Here is an 18,266-nt window from a genome sequence, read left to right as displayed (position 1 = left end):
TTCCAAGTGTTGAGCTTTCGGCAATTTAGTGACCCATCACTTCACGCCAAATTGAACTCCTTTTTTGGCTGGTATTCTATTTTATCAACTGATACATTTTAATCCGAAAACGAAATAACCCAATGAATGTAACATTTTATTAATTGGGTTATTGGATTCAACCAATATAGGCGCATTTGATTTTGTCTATTTATATTTCTAGTGGGCTGTTATACCCTACAAAGAAAATGGGCTGATGACGCTAGAAAACATGGGCCAGATCAAATAATTTTTTGTGGGATTTTATTTCTTATCCTTTATTTTACGTTGTCAATTTGTCATTCCACATCGAATTTTTAATAAAATTTCATCACATCGAAAATGTATTCTCTATTCTCTCATTTAACAAGAGAGAATGTGCAAAGTGCAAAGTGCAAGGTGCAAGAGGCAAGAGGCAAGTTGAAGTAATAATATACTACTACTCCATATGCCTTAGGGGTACAACAAGAAAATTATAATTTTTCTTGTTGGATAAAGAAAAGGAAAAATAAATAAATTACTTTCGCGCCTCATATGCCTTAAAGAAGAAAGAATGTCCAAGAAAATTATAATTCTTCTACTTAGATAAAGAAAAGGCTAAATGTTACTTTCGCCATTTTAATTCTATTTTGATCTATTGACATGCATATTTTTTGTAATTCCATGTTAGCATTTTATATGCGCACAGGCCGTAATTTTATACCCGAAAATAGACATGCATATTTTTCTTATAATTTGAATAATTAAAGTTGATAATTCAAATAGAATTGAAATAACTTTGGGATATATATATACTTGCATGTGAAAATCAAGAAAAATATACATAATTTAAATGGACGCAAAAACAGATGAGTTTGTAATTCTATACTGTAGCTGGACATATTGATTATGTAGGATCTCCAAATTCCTAAATGAGGTAGCTTTCTCACGTTTTACCTGCTCTATATTTACAGTAATTAATGTCTGTTTGTGGCTGAAAATTCTTTGTTCTGTAGTGCTAATGCATAAATAATCGGCCAAGAAATAAATGAAAATTGGTCCTATTTAACAAGAAGAGGTTGTGTGTGTCATAACAAGTCGTACATTGTCATGAACTCTAACCCCGAAAATGGCGGAACCAAAGGTGGTGGTGGAGACATCTCCGGCACCGCCAGGCAGATCGAAGTAGAAGCTGATATTGATACAACTGTGAGTTTCTCTATCAACCTCCCCAAAGGGAAAAGGTATAATTACAAACATTATTTACTTTAGCCTCAGACTAATTTGACTGTTTTATGGTTATAGTTATATTCAAATTGGGAGAGCATGCTTTTGGCCTCTACCAATCTCTTTGAGTAGTGTACTGCAACTTGGGAACTTCTCCGGTGAACGTTTTCTCCGCGACTAGAGTGAAGACGATCTTTTGGGAACTCTAAGCCTCATTATATGGACTCTCACATGTCTCGTGTTGGTCAAATACATGTTCATCGTGCTGCATGCCAACGATCATGGCGAAGGCGGTACCTTCGCCATCTATTCCTACATCTGCCGACACATCCACTTCAACACCAAATTCACCATCCACAACACCAGAAATCCAGAATAGAATCGGATTCGGCCATGGATTATTACCCCAAGGATTTTCTCGAGAGAAGCTCTTCTGCTCAGAATTTCCTCACCATCATTGTCCTCCTCGGAACATGCATGGTTATTGGAGATGGAGCGAGCTCTTACCCCTGCAACTTGTGGTACTAACAAGTAACAACTAATTTTCATAGTATTATGCATAGGAAAATGTCATTTAATAATTTTTGTGTGATTAGTTCTTTCAGCTCTTCAAGGAATTCAGTCACGATCATCCAATCATGTTGATTTGGAACTAGCAAAGTCAGCTTCTTGTTTTCTCCAATCATGTTGATTTGGTTTGCCACCAATGTTTCAATTGGTGTTTACAACATTTTCAAGTATGACCCCTCCATTCTCAAAGCCGTGTCGCCACGTTACATCGTTAAGTTCTTCATGGCCAACGGCAAGACTGCGTGGGATCTCCTCGGAGCAGTCTTCTTGAGCATCACAGGTATGTGTCTGTGTGTTTTTCTGACATCCAAAGTTATAACCACAAGATGTAATTATAAGTAATTTTGATGTTAATAGGAGCTGAGGCCATGCTTGCAGATTTGGGGCACTTTAACAAAAGGGGTATTCAGGTAAAGAGAAAACATTCTTTCATGAATTTCTCATCATCTAATCTGTGGTTTGGTCTTGCAGCTGGGCTTCTCTTTCGTGGTTTATCCGTACGCGGGTGAAACGGCTTACCTAGTGAAGTACCCTGAGAACATCACTGACGCATACTACAGTTCTCTGCCGAATCCAGTTTACTGGCCGATGTTCGTTATCTCCACGCTAGCTGCAGTTGTTGCAAGCCAGTCTATGATCTCCGCATGCTTCTCCATCGTGAAGCAGTCGCTGGCGCTCGCCTGCTTCCCCAGGGTCTACATAATCCACACATCCTCCAAGCACCAAGGCCAGGTCTACTCCCCTGAGATCAACTACATTCTACTTATCCTCACGGTGGCGCTCGTCGTCGGATTCAAAGGCGGAGTCGAGCTCGCCAATGCGTACGGCGTGGTGGTGATATGGGTCTTGATGATCACACCACGTTTCTCATGAGTCTTGTGATGCTGGTGATTTGGAAGACGAATGTGGTGGCCGTGTTGGGATTCTTGGTGCCGTACGTTTTGATGGAGGGCGCTTTCCTTGCTGAGGAAGATACCGCAAGGGGTATGGGTTCCGTTCCCCATATCGGTTCTCTTCATGACCGTGATGATGTCGTGGACGTACGGAAGGAGCAAGAAGACGACGTACGAGGCCGAGAACAAGATGAGCGTGACAGAACTGAATGAGGCATTATCCAGCATCTACCGGACTCCAGGGGTCTGTTTCTTCTTCACCGATCTCGTCCACGGCCTTCCGCCCATCATCCGCCGCTACATCCACCACATGAACTCGGTGCGTGAGATCATGGTGGTCGTCACCATCAGGACTCTACCAATCAAAACCGTCTCGCCAGAGGAGCGTCTCCATGTGGGCAAGCTGGGAAGCAACGGGGTGTACCGGTGTTTGATCCAATTCGGGTACAAGGACGCAGAGGACATCGACGGAGCCAACTATGCTGATTCCATAGCCGCAAAGCTCCTTGAGCTGACCGACGATACCAGTGAGAAGCACAAGATTCAGAGTTCGATGCAGAAAGGGATAGAGTTCGTTACTGGAAGGACTATTCTCAAGGCAGACAAGAAGAGCGGTATGCTTTCACGATTCACCATAGATTATCTGTATAGGTTTCTGCAAAAGAACAGCATGCCTGCATTTTCAGCAGTTCGGACACCTTCCAACGCAACGCTGCAGGTCGGGATGTTGTACGAGATCTGAAGCCAGACTTCAGTATGGATCAGATAGGTTACTAGCCATGTAAAGATGCAATATCTGAGACCATTCATTCAGACATGAAATAAAAGTTTATTTTCTGTCACTGTCTTTTAAATTCAGAAACACATTTTCAGCCAAACAAATGGAATAACAATAATGGGGGAGTTGAGATAACAAGCACATAATATCAATTATAGAGAAAGCATTTGATAGAAACTACACATACAAATAGCTTGAAAACAATGTGTCTGGTCATTTTTACTCTAGGGGAATTCTTGGACCTCTATTTAGTCCAAATTTAGGACTTCAAAGATGGATTACACTATTTAATACATAAAATGTAAAAAGCAAAATGTTCAAAGGTAAAAGGGCCAACCACATTCGTCCACACAAATTCAAGGTTAGCCCATGGCATATTTCTGAGTCCAGCTCCTTGCAGTGGTCTCATACTTGGTCCTGTCAGTTTTATACATATGGGCAATCTCGGGAACCAATGGATCATCGGGATTTGGGTCTGTCAGCAAAGAACATATGGAAAGCAACACCTGAAGCAAAAAAAACTCTTTAGCAATTTGTTTGGATTTTAATGAGAAAGAGATTGTGTTGGATTAGATATAAAACATATGAACCTTGGAGATAGTTAGGGCTGGGCTCCACTGCTCCTTCAATATGTCAAGACATATGCTTCCGTTGCTGTTTATATTTGGGTGGAAAACTTTGGTCCTGAAAGCAACCTGCAGAATTCGTCGAGCAGAATATGTCAGATGAGCTAATCATAATTGGCAAAGAGGCCTCAAGTGTCAAGAGATGGTGAATGAGATATGACCCTTCAGAAATAAGCAATAAACCTTAGACAGATGAAATAAATCAATACCTTAGGAGGCTTGAAAGGGTAGTCCGGTGGGAAATGAATGGTAACTAAGAAAACCCCTCCTGCATATGGACTATCTGGAGGACCCATGATTGTAGCTTGCCAATGAAACATGTCCTCAGCGACAGGACCTGCCAATTACAAAGAATGGAAAAGCAAACCACACATTTAGAAATTTTGGGGTTGACTTTGAATTTTTCAAGTGTAAAGACTACAAAGGATACATAATAGTCATTGAATGGGTCAGCATGAAAAAAGCACTAGCACAAAATACCAATTACATTAGCAAAATAATAAAGATGGATAATGGAGAGGATGTTATAGAAAATAGGTAGTTCAATGCCTGAGGAACCCAATGCCGATCCACCTTCTGTGATACCATTTCCAATACAAGTCATACAACTAACCTAGAACAAGAAATTTGTGAATAGCAATGAAGAATAAGTACTATAGAAAGAACAGATTTTGCAAAAGGATACAAAATGACGCCCGCACAGCTTTTTAAAGAATTTAGCCATGTTATAGTCTAAATCAGATACTAAACCAAAGGATTTCATCAGAAATGGAGCCAGCTATTGCATGATGATCAAAAAAGTAGTTCATCAAATTAAAACTTTGTTAAGAACTTGATATCTTGTAGTATGTGGCAAGGCATGGACGGCCATGGCCAAGATCCTCAACCCACCCAAATCAGTTATCACTCTTCAAATTCAAATGCAAGCATTCCAGTGCAGACAGAAGAGATAATGTGCCCTCCACGTACAATCTCATCTTAATGCAGGTTCTTAAAATCGAAGAAGAAATCATATCCAACAAGATAAATTACAATCCAACCTTTTACTTCAACAAAATGGATTTTTAACCCAACTCAAAACTGAAAAAAATAAATCAAGTAAACCACCAAAATTGCCTTTATAAAACCATCAAAATCCCCTAATAACAACACGAAAGAAAATACCTCAGAATAATTATATAGGCCCACAGGAAAAACCTCAAACAAATTACTAGAACCCAATACAAAAGCAGGATAAAGATAAAAATCACATTCACATACAGAAATTAAAAATCAAATCTTTTTTGACAGAGTTTCCAATTAAACTTTTAATGAAATGCAGTAACACGTACCAGCACTGCAAGAGGTAGGAGGATCCTTTTGGAGATCCTTGAGCTCCTTCAAGATCCGCTTTGAAGCCATAAGCGATTCCTGTGATCCGCCAAAAACAACCCAGATCTAAATTTTCTTAGAAAGATAGAAAGAATTGGAAAGAGACCGGTTGAAATTGTACCTGATACAAAGATTGGATCCTCCTGCCTGCGAAATTCGAGGGGAAAGTGTTATTACTATTTCACAGAAAAGTGGACGGCGAGAATGAAATTGCAGAGAAAATGTTTGTCGAGTGATGAGATGACTTTTATAGGGATGATTGAGAATCAAATCGATGAATAATTAGACCTTTATGATTTCCCTTTTTTTAAATAAAGTTTACTCTTTCAGTAATAACGCAAGTACTCTATTTTTTATTATTGCTTAATTTTTTTAATGTTTTCTCTTCAATATTTTGGGTAATAAAATTATGTTAATAAGTACAGATATTCTAAATTAATTAGATTTTCTTTGCTTTTTGGTTCTTAATATCTGGTGAAACTAACTTTATGACAACTGTTTATTCTGATGATGGCTAACAATTTATGCATTGTGTATAGCATAATTCTAAGATGAATTTGGGTTTAATAATGAAAAAGGTGAAATTTCAGAACTAGTAAGAAAATTGCTCAATAAATCATACTGTAATAGTTATTACCGTGTATGTTATTAAATAAATATAATGTATTCTAACATTTCCAAGAGATATAAGCAATATAAGGCAGCTGCATCAAGAATTCATGATCATGCTATTTTTACTTTACAAATTCATATGAGGGGGAAAAATATGTAGATGAGAGAAAAGTAGTGTATTATTTTTCATTTGTTCATCAATCCCACTTGTAGAAAGAGTTACTAATAATACAACCCCACTTGCGTATTACTCTATTATTATCGAATAATAATATTTAACTTTTATTAGGTTTATTATAGTGGGCTCAAGTGGGGATTCTCGCTGGAATCTTACTGGAGTTGGATAATGACTTTTAATTTTCTACTCCTACTACATAGTAAGTATATGCACTCATTGTGACATGATTCCTCAAATCTTACTGTATTATTATTCTAACTGTAAACAGTATTTGCATTATTTAATATCAATAAAATAATTCGAAATACAAGAAAGGTGCAATTTAATACTAGTTTTGATTAACCACTAACCGAAAATTTTGAAAATATAGTAAATTACAAGTAAATGTAATCAGGTCATATCTGTACCTAGGCATGCACAAACCGAACCGGCCCGGCGGTTAACCGGCGGTTCGGAATCGCCGGTTAATGAACATGAACCGGGACCGGAACCGGCGGGTCGAACCGGCTGGCGGTTCGGCGGTTCAAGCGGGCCGGTTCAGGTTCGGAAAAATGATGAACCGTAACCCGCGGTTGGCGGTTCAACCGAATTAAAAAAAAATTATTTATAAAAATTGATTTTTATATTTAAAAACAATTTTTACAAATAAATGAATACAAGAAATTCATAATAGCCCATATATATTTGATGGGCTTGCGAATTTATGAAACCATTCTTGGTTGTTTTCCTTTTATAGAGACATCGTTGAATGTTTTATGTTTAACTTTTGATGTGAGACAAAATCATTCTTGGTTGTTTCTCTTTTATAGAGACATCCTTGAATGTTTTATGTTTCACGTTCGATGTGGGGACAAAATCTTTCTTGGTTGTTTCTCTTTTATAAAGACATCCTTGAATGTTTTATGTTTCACTTTCAATGTGGAATAGAATATGTTGAATTATTTTCTTTTACAACTACATGTTTAGAGCATTCATTCATCTTTTTCCAATGTGGGATACAAAACTTTCTTTTATCTTCTACTTTTCTTCATGTTTTGTATAATATATATAAATAAAATTATTATTCAAATATATTCTTGATTGATAAAAATAAAGAATTATAGAGAAATATGATTTGTATATAGAAAATATTTATTTGTATAATAATTATTGTTAGGTTTATACAATTTGTATAAGAATTATTCTTTTAATGTGTATAATATTATTTATTAGTTAACATATACATAAATTTATAAACATAAGCAAATCATTAATGATAAATAACTAATGAATAATAGTTTATGTAATAATATTTGTTATTAATTTATAATAATAGAAGATAGAGTATTAATATAGACGAAGAATGATGTACGATCTATCATATACTTATAAATAATGACTTTTATCCCACATTGAAAGAAAGAGTAACACATCCAAGAATGTGTAACTATAAAAAAGAATAATCCAATACACTCTCTTCCAATTTAAATGCTCAAGTCCAATATTAAGTATTGATATTTTAAAAATCAAAAGGTTTAACTTTAAGTAGTGTTTATTAAATTTTATAAATAAAATGTATTCATTATAAGTTGTAATTTTTAGTCTTATTGAAATTTATTATCAATAAAATTGTAATTTTCACCTTATTGTTTGAAATTTGTTTAAGCATATTTTATACATAATAAAGACTAAAAAGAAAAAAAAATACTCTGTACTTAAAGTTGGATATGATTTTTAAAATGTCAATACTTGGATGAGAGTATATTGGATTTGATTTAATTTGGAAGAGAGTATATTGAATTATTCTCTTTTATAGTTACACATTCTTTGATGTGTTACTCTTTCTTTCAATGTGGGATAAAAGTCATTATTTGTAAGTTTATAATAGATCGTCCATCATTCTTAGTCTATATTAATACTCTATCTTTTATTATTATAATTTAACAACAAATATTATTACATAAACTATTATTCATTAGTTCTTTATCATTAATGATTTGTTTATGTTTATAAATTTATGTATATGTTAACTAATAAATAATATTATACACATTGAAAGAATAATTCTTATACAAATTGTATAACCTAACAATAATTATTATATAAATAAATATTTTCTATATACAAATCATATTTCTCAATAATTCTTTATTTTTATCAATCAAGAATATATTTGAATAATAATTTTGTTTATATATGTCATACAAAACATGAAGAAAAGTAGAAGACAAAAGAAAGTTTTGTATCCCACATTGGAAAAAGATGAATGAATACTCTAAACATGTAGTTATAAAAGAATATACTTCAACATATTTTATCCCACATCGAAAGTGAAACATAAAACATTCAAGGATGTCTCTATAAAAAAGAAACAACCAAGAATGATTTTGTCTCACACCGAAAGTGAAACATAAAACATTCAATGATGTCTCTATAAAAGAGAAACAACCAAGAATGGTTTCATAAATTCGCGAGCCCATCTAATTTATATGGGCTATTATGAATTTCTTGTATTCATTTATTTGTAAAAATTGTTTTTAAATATAAAAATCAATTTTTATAAATAAATTTTTTTAAAATTTTGGTTGAACCGCAGAACCGGCCCAGAACTGGTGGTTCAGGCAAAAAACCGGCAGTTTTGAACCGCCTCGTGAACCAGCGGTTTTTTGAACCGGAACCTCCAGGACCCTTGGCGGGCCGGTTCCGGTTCATGCATATGATGAACCGTGAACCGCCGGTTCATGAACCGGAACCGGCATTTCGGAACCGTTGTGCATGCCTTTCTGTACCCTCAAAATGATCAAGCTCCTCTTACAGTGTCAAAAAATACACTCGCTATTACTACTTTCGCCAAATAAACGCAAATCATGAAAGTAAAAATATGGTCTTTTTGTTTAAATAACTCGAAGCTATTGCGAACTAATCAATCGTCAACCTCGGCCCTGATTTCCTTGACAAGCTCATCCTTGTAATCTTCAAATGAATCAGGGAAAGCCTCAACAGTTCCATTTTCGACCACCCATATCTGGCTCTTTTCTTCATTCTGACAGACGCGTGATATAAGCCTTGAGTCGTGGCTCACAAGAACAACGCCTCCAGTGAACTCATCAAGCGCATCTGCCAATGCATCTATACTTTGCATGTCTAAATGGTTGGTCGGCTCATCCAACAGTAGAATGTGCGGCTTAGACATGGATATGGAAGTGAAAACCACGCGCGCTTTCTGCCCACCAGATAGTTTTGCAATAGGAGTCAGATGGTTGTGGCTGGGAAGTCCAAACTTGCCCAGCTTTGCCCGGACAGCCTCCTGCTTGCTGAGCCCTTCTTGTTCTGGATGTAGGCGAAGCAGATACTGAACCGGTGTTTCATCCATTGTCAGAAGATCCACAAAGTGCTGCGAGTATCTACCTATCCTCAACTTCTGACTTCTCCTCACCTCACCCTCAGTTGGAACCAAATCTCCAGCGAGAAGGTTGAGCAAGGTTGATTTTCCAGCTCCATTGGGTCCAACAATTGCTACACGAGTCCCCATATCAATGCCCACATCCACATTAGACAGCCTGAAGTCCTCACGATTTGGATAGCTAAAGTTAACTTCCAGTAGTTGCATAAGTGGTGGTGTTAGCTCGGTAGGCTCAGGGAAATGGAACTCCACTGTGTAATCCTTCCATTTCCGTGGTGCCTCAGGTATGGGCTCATCCTCATCAACCTTACCTTTACTCTTGCTCTTTGAGGCTTCCTTGGCAGCATTAAATTTGGCTCGATCCTTGACCTTCTCCTGCTGAGTTCGACTGCCAGATCTCTTCGCATTTCTCAGCTGCTTTTCATAAGCCTCACTCTTCTTATTCGCCTCTTTGCGGCGCTGCTCATATCCACCTTCGAAATCATCAAAATTTCCACGATAAAGGTGAAGCTTCAAGTCATGGAGATGAATAATCTCGTTGCAAACAGTATTTAGAAAATCCCGGTCGTGTGAGACAACAATAAGAGTTTTCTTCCACCTGCATAAGTATTCTTCCAACCAGAGAACAGCCCTGAGGTCCAGATGATTTGTAGGTTCATCCAATAGCAACAAAGTAGGCTGAACAAAAAGTGCTCTGGCCAATGAAATTCTCATTCTCCAACCACCACTAAAGGACCGTGTTGCTCGACCCTGCATATCTTTGGTAAAACCCAGCCCAGCAAGAATTTTAGAAGCTTGTGCCTCAGCAGCATCTGATCCCATCAACTGCAACTTCTCATACAATTCAGTCAGCTTCTCTCCCACATCATTCCCTTCATCGCCATCTTCCTCACCATCACCAGTGGACATAGTCGAGGCATCCTGCAAAGAAGCAACTTCTTGTCGAAGTTTGACAAGTTCTTCGTTAGCTGAAATAACAGCTTCAAGAGCTGTTCTATCATCACCAACGACTTCTTGTTCTACCAAAAGTACATCAATATTTTTGGGCACGGGTATCTTTCTCCAAGCAAGAAGCTTTAATAGGGTAGATTTACCCATTCCATTGGGCCCTACCAACCCATATCTCTTCCCATGGGAGATTTTCACTGAAGTATTCTTCAAGAGTTCTTTCCCCCGAGCAGCAACAGAGAAGTTTTCAACTGTTATATCTTTCACATTGGCATCAGCATCATTTTCGCCATCAAGTACAGACGCCCGGCTACCAATTACAACAGTAAAAGCATCACGGTCATCCTTGAGTGCCTCCTTTTTGGCTACCTCTGCAGCCTGAGCTACAAGCACATCTTTCTTTCCACGCTTCTTTAACTCTTTGTCAGTTAGACCCGTGTCAATAGGCTTTGCAATATTTCTGCGGCTGTTTACCTCATTCAGACGTGCCTCTTCATCTGAGCCCAAAACATCTTCCTCTTCATCAGATGAAGGAAGATCTATACCATCAATATAAGACGAGGTTTTAGGAGCAGCTTTTGGCTTGGGTTTGCTAGTGGAGGCACTTGCTTTCTTAGGTTTATCATGTTTTGCATCCATGCTCGCGAGTAATTCAGTCACCGAAAACTTCTCCTTAGCCCCCTGCTTGGACTTTGTACCAGCTGCAGGCTCATCTGATTTCTTCTTACCCATTTCGACAATGGCTAATCAACCACGATTAAAAACCAACAAATGAAGTTTAATTAGAAAATAACTAATCATACAAAAGAATCACGATGAGAACTAAATACCTTCATACAATCAACATACAGTACTATATTTCAGCAGGCTACGGCCTTGTCAAATACAACAAATCAAACATCAGTTCTCAAACAACTAATTCCCAAATAAACCACCAATCAACCAGTCAACAAATCCGGGGCACCAATTCATAAGGTCCAATTAAGTTTAATTTAGGGCTAACCTAACACCAAATTAGTATCAAAACGAATGGCTTTGCAAAAATTTAAAAAATGCGTCACCGTCAAATCCGACATGAAATTATAAAGGAAACAACAGATTTAGGAAAAAATTCTTGCAGTTTACAATCCCGTAGCTGGATCCTAGATCGTGCAAGTCTTGGTTTTACAGTAACCAATAACAAACCGACTACGGTAATTACCCGATATTTTCTGACATTTTTTCCTTTCAGTTTTAAACGCTAACTACAATTCATGAATCCCCCAATTTCCCTCAAGAAAACAGCTTGCAATCAAACCACACAAAGATCAGAAAAAGGCACAATCAGTTCACCTCAATCGGCCTGAAGGATCGGCGGACACAGGCAGGCTGGGCAGCAGCGCTGTAGCTACTTACTATCGGCGAGCTTCGGGACGAGGGCGGACTCGGCGATGCGGCACTCGACAGCAGAGCAGAGGAGGCGGGCGGCGCAGCGGGTGAGAGGTGATGGCGCGGCGGCAGCGGATAAAAGGGCTAATTTGGTTTGGGTCTTAATTGCCCTTGTTGTTTTTTACTTTTCACTGATTAGTTTTAAATTAAATGTAATTTCATCTTCCTTTTTTTTCTCTTTAATTCAATTTCAATAATATTCTATAGTTCACCTTTCCCTTTTTTGTCTTAAAATAACATCATCTTCAATCATTTATATCAAATTTAAACCTATTTTAAAATATATATCATATTAAAAAATAATTTTATTCAAATTATTTTATACTACACTTAAACTCATTTTAATATAAATATTACACCAGATAGTAATTTTAATCCAATCATTTACATTAAACTCAAACTTAAAAAAATATTCTCTATATTATATCTTTTTTACAAAATTTGAAAAAGTGAGTTAGGTTTGTTTTAGTGTAAACTTAAAGATAGGGAGTTTATTTTACTAAAAAAAATGCAAAATGAGATTAGTTTGGGAGTACTATTGGAGTTAATTATCTACTCGATTTTGGGATTTAGTGTATCAATAGACATGATCTTACCAATTCAAAATTTACAAAATTTTTAAATATATGTCTTACAAAATTTTTGTTGCAGCTATAATATAGATTCATATTTGATATTGTTGGGTAGAAAAATACAAAAATGGATATGGATATGCAATATTATTGGAGAAGTTTTTTATATGAAAAATGAGATTTGAGGTGCATGAATATGATGCTTTGAATTTTAAGAAAAATATGTTTTGGGTGGGCTTGGCATTGTTTTGTGGACAACGTGAATGAGCCCATGTATCCTTACCAATTTGATATTGTGATAATTTATCCCTGGCCATCATTTTCATTTCCACAAATGGAAATCTAGGCTTAAATTTAAACCATTGAATTAATTCCATAATAAAACAAACTAGACTTATAGACTTTTGACTTTAGGTGATAGATTAGAGTGTTGGTAGCTTAACAACTATCCCAACCACCCCACTCCAATCGTTAAAACAAAATTTAACAACACAAATCTAATCCAATAACAAAACCATGTACCACCAATGACTCCCTATTGACAAATTAATGGCACAAATAACAATTCTTAGCATACAAAACCATAATCAATAACAATTCTTGGAACTAAATCACATTGCCAAGAATCTAGTTCGTAGACGAAGAGGATCCGATCTCATTCGCACGTGGTGTGATATTCGGACTCGAAGTCCTAGTCCCGCCATGCGAGCTATTTCGTGTGGCAACGACCCTAATATCCTCGACCATCTTCACCACCTGCTCCATTTTCGGCCTTTCCTCGGGCATCCGCGCCACGCAGCTCAACCCTATTTGCAACATCGACAACATCTCCTCCTCCACGTTAGGGTACCTCAGGAGCTCCACGTCGAACACCTCACCCGTCCACTCCTCCCATACCACGGAGTTCACCCACCTCACGAGGTGGGTGACCTCCGCACCCGAGGTGTGGACAGGGGACTTGCCCGTGAGAAGCTCCAGCAAGAAAACCCCGTAACCATACACATCGGATGCTTGCAATGCCTTCCTTGAGTCTATCACCTCCGGGGCACGATACCCTGAATGGACCATGGGTGCTGAGGCCGGATTCATCAGCGTTGCTAGCCCTAGATCACTCACGCAGCCGTACTCTTGGGCGTTGAGGAAAATATTTGATGATTTTATGTTTCCGTGAACGAGCTTCCCCCCATATAGCGAGTGGATGTGAGCAATGCCTCGTGCTGCGCCAATGCCAATCTTTAACCTTGTTTCCCAGTCTAGAGGAGACCCGTTTTCGCCTCTTTTTGCTGCTAAAATACGGCAAAACGTATCAAATTTGAGGCCAATTTCTGAATTGTTTGATAAAGATTGATTAACATGACAGCAAGATCAAAACCAATGACTGTATTAATCTCCATTTGAACACATTTTAGCATCAATAATGGTTTCATTAACCTAGAAAAAAAAAGCCTCTTCTACAAAAGCAACTAGCAATACAAAAACACATAACAATTTTTTTCTATTAGGAAGGATCAAGATCAAGTTAGTACTAACAACACATTACAGAAGAGTGGACATACACAATCAAGAGAGGCAGATGCGAAATAATACAAACAACACGTAGAAAAATGATCAATGAATAAGTTGTAACATACCGTGGAGCAGCATAGAGACGCTTCCCTGATTATAGAAATCATACACCATAAGCTTTTCGTCCTTGGAGTAGTAATAAGCCCTCAAAGGAGCCACGTTCGGGTGCCTAATGTTCCCTACAACCTCCATCTGCTGCTCAAAATCCTTCCTCCCAACAATGACTTCCTTCAATCTCTTGACTGCAACTGTAGTCGCATCCTCTAGAGCCGCCTTATACGTAGTCCCAAACGTCCCCTTCCCGAGCACCTCCCCTGAGGCCGTCAACAAGTCCTCAAGGTCAAAAACAAGATTACAGTCCTCAAAAAATATCATTCTCCCATCCCCTTCGTGCGTGTGCTGCGAACTCATCCGCCTTGCGAATTTCTCTGTCTTGTGTGACGCCCCACTCTCGCTGCCGTTCTTCCATCTGTTGGCGACAACCAACAGCAACGCGATTGCCACAAAGGCCGCCAAGCTACTGCCAATGACAGTCACAAGAATGGCAGACTGACTGAATTTAAGTGAATGTTTCTTTTGTGTAGGTTTAGGTGAAGAATCAGAAGATGGATGCAATGAAAGATTGTTGCCTGAAAAGGCTGAGCTAGGAAATCTTTCTAGATATCGAGAAGCGTTTCCGGTGAGATTGTTGTTGGACAAATCTAACACTTGCAGAGTTTGGATGCTGAGATCAGGAACATCACCGGAAAGAGAGTTATTAGAGAGATCCAAAGCTACCAAATGAGTCAGCTTCGAGATTGAAGACGGGATCCCCCCATTAAACCTGTTATTCGACAAGTTGAGCTCCGAAAGATTTTCGCAAACAGATAGGTCCAATGGCAATGGACCCTCAAAATCATTCGACTCGAGATAAAGACTAGACAGATTCCTGAGCTTTAAAATATCAGAAGGGAAAGGACCACTTATACCATTAGATCTCAAACTCAAGATCTGAAGGGCGGATAGTCGGCCAAGAGTGTTAGTAGGAAATCTGCCTTTGAATCCAACAGAAGGCAACTTAACAGCTATGACTCTTGAACTATCATGATTGCAAGTGATTCCAATCCAGCTTTTGCAAGCAGAGGTTCTCTTGTCCCAATTCAAACTTCTCGAATGGTTCATGCGTCTAATGAAATCGAGCAAAGCGAATTTATCCTCAACAGGCTCTGCACTTGCTAATAACATAAGAGTAACACACAGTAGCACTGCTGAAAGGATCAACTTGATTCCCATCTCTTCAGCCAAGAACTTAAATAAAGCCCTCAAACACTATGGATAAGTAATCTCTCCAATCACTACAAATCATGAAAAACCAAAACAAGCTTAAGTATTATGGGGAAACAGTGATCATTTTAAATTTATGACTAGGTAAACAATGTTAGGTAAACAACCAAATCCAGTAGTTTTCAAACACAAAAGAAACAAATTTTGAGGCTAATGGAGAGACCTTTTTTCCTCCCACCTTCATTGACTAATTTGACTCTGCATTTTCAAACATCCCCTTTCTTTTTACCAACAATCCCAATTTCAATAATTTATTTTTGGGTTTTTTCAAATCCCCACTGTTTCATAGCATCATTCTAAACTATCATGCATCAACCAATAAAATTGCATCCAAATCCAAAATAATAATATTATTAAGCCTCATGAATTCAGCAGGAAAAAGCACTCACCTCTGATACAGAGATCAGAAACTTCCAAACTCTGCTGCCCAACAACCAAGAGTTGTGATGGAAACAAAACCCAGCAGTCACAGTTTCAGTGACAGAAATTCCAAATGGGAAAAAAGAGCAGAGACAAAACATGCAATATATAAATATAAAACACAGATTGAGACAGAGGTTGGTTGGTGGAAATGTGATGAATGGAAAGGGAGATTTTTCTTGCTTGAGAGAAATTAATGATTGGAAAAGTAAGTTCAGAAAGCAAAGCAGCAGATGGTTTTTACTCTTTTTTGTTTATTATTCTTTTCTCATCTGAATTTAATTGGCACTGGAAGAGTGGGATCTGCACATGCTATAGCACAAAATCTAGAAGAAAATTGCTTGATTTTGACGGCTACTCAGAAAGCAAGCAGGTGTTATATTTATGATGAAATATGTCACATTGAATGTCTACTCACAATAATGTTACAGTTGATTAATATTCTCAATTTGGGTGATTTAATAACACTTTTTCTGTAATTAGATTTATTCAATTTTGAATATCTACTATAGAGAGAAAGTGAACCTGATAATGATACTATTAATCAGATCAGGTAAACTGATCACTGATTCGGCTGTTGTATCCACTTAATTTGGATGCCATAATTGATAAAATATTTTTTCTACACGGTTTTATTGGAGACCTTCTGTATAAGGCTATCATTAACGATCGGAGTTAATTTCTTTAATCATTTAAAATTTAAATGGTAGTACTATTTCTTCCGTATACTATTAATTGTTACATATTGACTTGGTTCGAGTTTAAAGAAATGTAAAAAAAATTAGACAAAGTTAGTGAAATATGAGTCCTATTTTTATAAGTATATTAATTTTATAATAAAATATGAATAATGACATATGTACCACATTATTTCGAGGAGTTAATTAAATTAATGAGAATGATTTTGGAGTGATGGTCCCACCATTTACTACTTTTTAATTCTTCTCATTTCTTGTCATTCTGTTATTGTATATATTTATTCAAATTATGATATTATTAAAAATTAGAATAATAATTTATATCAATAAAATAATTTTTAGATGTATTAAAAATTGCATAATCGGATGAAACAATTTCAAGTCACGTATCTGTAGATTTTTTTTTGTGTTTTAATGCATTTTGTACATTTATTTTATTTTTAAAAAAACATTTATCTTTTTATATACACTTTTTTTTCCTTTAGAATGTGTTAAGAAATTTTTAAAATGGTATATTCACTTTTTGAGAAGGTAAATAGATGATATACCCTTTTTATTTATCTTTTCTTATTGGAGATGTTCTTATGCGTGTAATTATGTTGAGCCATGAGGTATCCAAATCCAATTACCGTTACTAAAACTCAGATTCCAATCGACACAAATTAATGGTTGTCTTTTCACAAAATAAGAAATTAATTTGTGTTTATTTAAAATTTACCGTTAAATTAAACCCTAAACCCATAAAACGGAGTAGTTTAGTCAGTGTTTGGTTTGCAGTATTCACACTGTTTCTCTCTTATGAATTTATGGCGCTTATCGCGGAGAAAATTTTAAATTTTAAAATCAATCTCTTTGTGATAAATAATCCATTTTGTACAATTGTTGAATGTTGATCATAATAAAACATTAGTAACAGTATATAAATATATAATGTTAAAAATAATTGATGTATACCAGAAATAATATTACTACCAGTATTTTGCGTGAAAAAAAGTTAACGTAGGTAGAAAAAGTTTCATAATTTATACTCCCTCCGTTCCTTGTTAATAGAGGAATTTTTTAAAATCATTTTGATTTGCACAAGTATTTTAAATTTTATATAATTTATACAATAATAAGTAGTAGTATCAAAAATGAATGTGACATAGGACTCTATGTGGATCCAAATTAGTATTGACAATACGGCGTTATTATAAATGGTTCTATTTAGTCGTTCTATATATAAATTATAATACTAGTAATCTCCTTGTTCGCCATTAAATGTCACAAATTGACTTGACATAAGTTTTAGAAAAATATAGTGAAAATGAATTGAAAAAGTTAGTGAAATGTGGATTTTATTTTTTTATATTAGTCATATAATAAAATATGAGTGTAATAAGTTAGTAAAATGTTAGTGTTTTTTTACTAAAAATAGGTGTAACAAGTACTCCCTCCGTCCCAAGTTACATGAGTCATATTCCATTTTGGGTTGTCCAAGTTGCTTGAGTCATTTCTTTTTTTTTACTAAAAACAAAATATCTAATCATATTTACTTTACTTCACCATTTCTCATCTCTCTTACCTTATTCTCTCTTTTCTTCTACTTTATTTAATTCACTAAATACAACTTTATTAAATTTCGTGCCGAAAAGAAATGAAGTAATGTAGGATGGGGGAGTATTGATGAAAACTATT

The 18,266-nt window shown here is 36.4% G+C and overlaps 4 protein-coding genes across 5 annotated transcripts; 1 reads left to right on the top strand and 3 right to left on the bottom strand.

Moving 5' to 3' along the window:
• Positions 1–1,825: 1,825 nt before the first annotated feature.
• On the top strand, positions 1,826–3,444 carry LOC121784618 (potassium transporter 26-like). The gene is given in 5 exon segments (XM_042182796.1): positions 1,826–2,074; positions 2,152–2,204; positions 2,266–2,649; positions 2,652–2,752; positions 2,754–3,444. Coding segments are annotated over 5 exon segments (1,380 nt in total). The 5' UTR covers positions 1,826–1,908; the 3' UTR covers positions 3,430–3,444.
• Positions 3,445–3,591: 147 nt separating this feature from the next.
• LOC121783175 (ubiquitin-conjugating enzyme E2-17 kDa-like) lies at positions 3,592–5,742 on the bottom strand. The gene is made up of 5 exons (XM_042181159.1): positions 5,584–5,742; positions 5,423–5,501; positions 4,301–4,428; positions 4,056–4,160; positions 3,592–3,971 (listed from the first exon to the last, which is right to left on the bottom strand). The coding sequence occupies exons 2-5, from the start codon at positions 5,490–5,492 to the stop codon at positions 3,828–3,830; spliced, it is 447 nt and encodes a 148-aa protein (XP_042037093.1). The 5' UTR covers positions 5,493–5,501; positions 5,584–5,742; the 3' UTR covers positions 3,592–3,827.
• A 3,275-nt stretch (positions 5,743–9,017) lies between these two features.
• LOC121784729 (ABC transporter F family member 4-like) lies at positions 9,018–12,128 on the bottom strand. The gene is made up of 2 exons (XM_042182944.1): positions 11,915–12,128; positions 9,018–11,325 (listed from the first exon to the last, which is right to left on the bottom strand). The coding sequence occupies exon 2, from the start codon at positions 11,312–11,314 to the stop codon at positions 9,155–9,157; it is 2,160 nt and encodes a 719-aa protein (XP_042038878.1). The 5' UTR covers positions 11,315–11,325; positions 11,915–12,128; the 3' UTR covers positions 9,018–9,154.
• Positions 12,129–13,101: 973 nt separating this feature from the next.
• On the bottom strand, positions 13,102–16,211 carry LOC121784730 (probable inactive receptor kinase At4g23740). 2 transcript variants are annotated; one of them, XM_042182945.1, is made up of 3 exons: positions 15,861–16,211; positions 14,214–15,482; positions 13,102–13,868 (listed from the first exon to the last, which is right to left on the bottom strand). In XM_042182945.1, the coding sequence occupies exons 2-3, from the start codon at positions 15,418–15,420 to the stop codon at positions 13,210–13,212; spliced, it is 1,866 nt and encodes a 621-aa protein (XP_042038879.1). In that variant the 5' UTR covers positions 15,421–15,482; positions 15,861–16,211; the 3' UTR covers positions 13,102–13,209. The 2 variants fall into 2 exon arrangements, with proteins under 2 accessions (XP_042038879.1, XP_042038880.1); XM_042182946.1 differs by having other exon boundaries at positions 13,102–13,865.
• Between the last annotated feature and the right edge of the window lie 2,055 nt (positions 16,212–18,266).

Source organism: Salvia splendens, chromosome 21, assembly GCF_004379255.2.
Source record: "Salvia splendens isolate huo1 chromosome 21, SspV2, whole genome shotgun sequence".
Lineage (NCBI taxonomy): Eukaryota > Viridiplantae > Streptophyta > Magnoliopsida > Lamiales > Lamiaceae > Salvia > Salvia splendens.
Note: the sequence above shows the minus strand (reverse complement) of the source record. Positions and strands in the feature narration are given on the sequence as shown.

Coding starts and splice junctions, on each gene's coding strand:
- LOC121783175 (XM_042181159.1), bottom strand. CDS start 5,492: ATGGCTTCAAAGCGGATCTTGAAGGAGCTCAAGGATCTCCAAAAGGAT. Junction 4,429..5,422: donor TCCTACCTCTTGCAGTGCTG/GTACGTGTTACT, acceptor TGTAATTGGCAG/GTCCTGTCGCTGAGGACATG. Junction 4,161..4,300: donor ACCCTTTCAAGCCTCCTAAG/GTATTGATTTAT, acceptor CGAATTCTGCAG/GTTGCTTTCAGGACCAAAGT.
- LOC121784729 (XM_042182944.1), bottom strand. CDS start 11,314: ATGGGTAAGAAGAAATCAGATGAGCCTGCAGCTGGTACAAAGTCCAAG.
- LOC121784730 (XM_042182945.1), bottom strand. CDS start 15,420: ATGGGAATCAAGTTGATCCTTTCAGCAGTGCTACTGTGTGTTACTCTT. Junction 13,869..14,213: donor CGTCTCTATGCTGCTCCACG/GTATGTTACAAC, acceptor GCCGTATTTTAG/CAGCAAAAAGAGGCGAAAAC.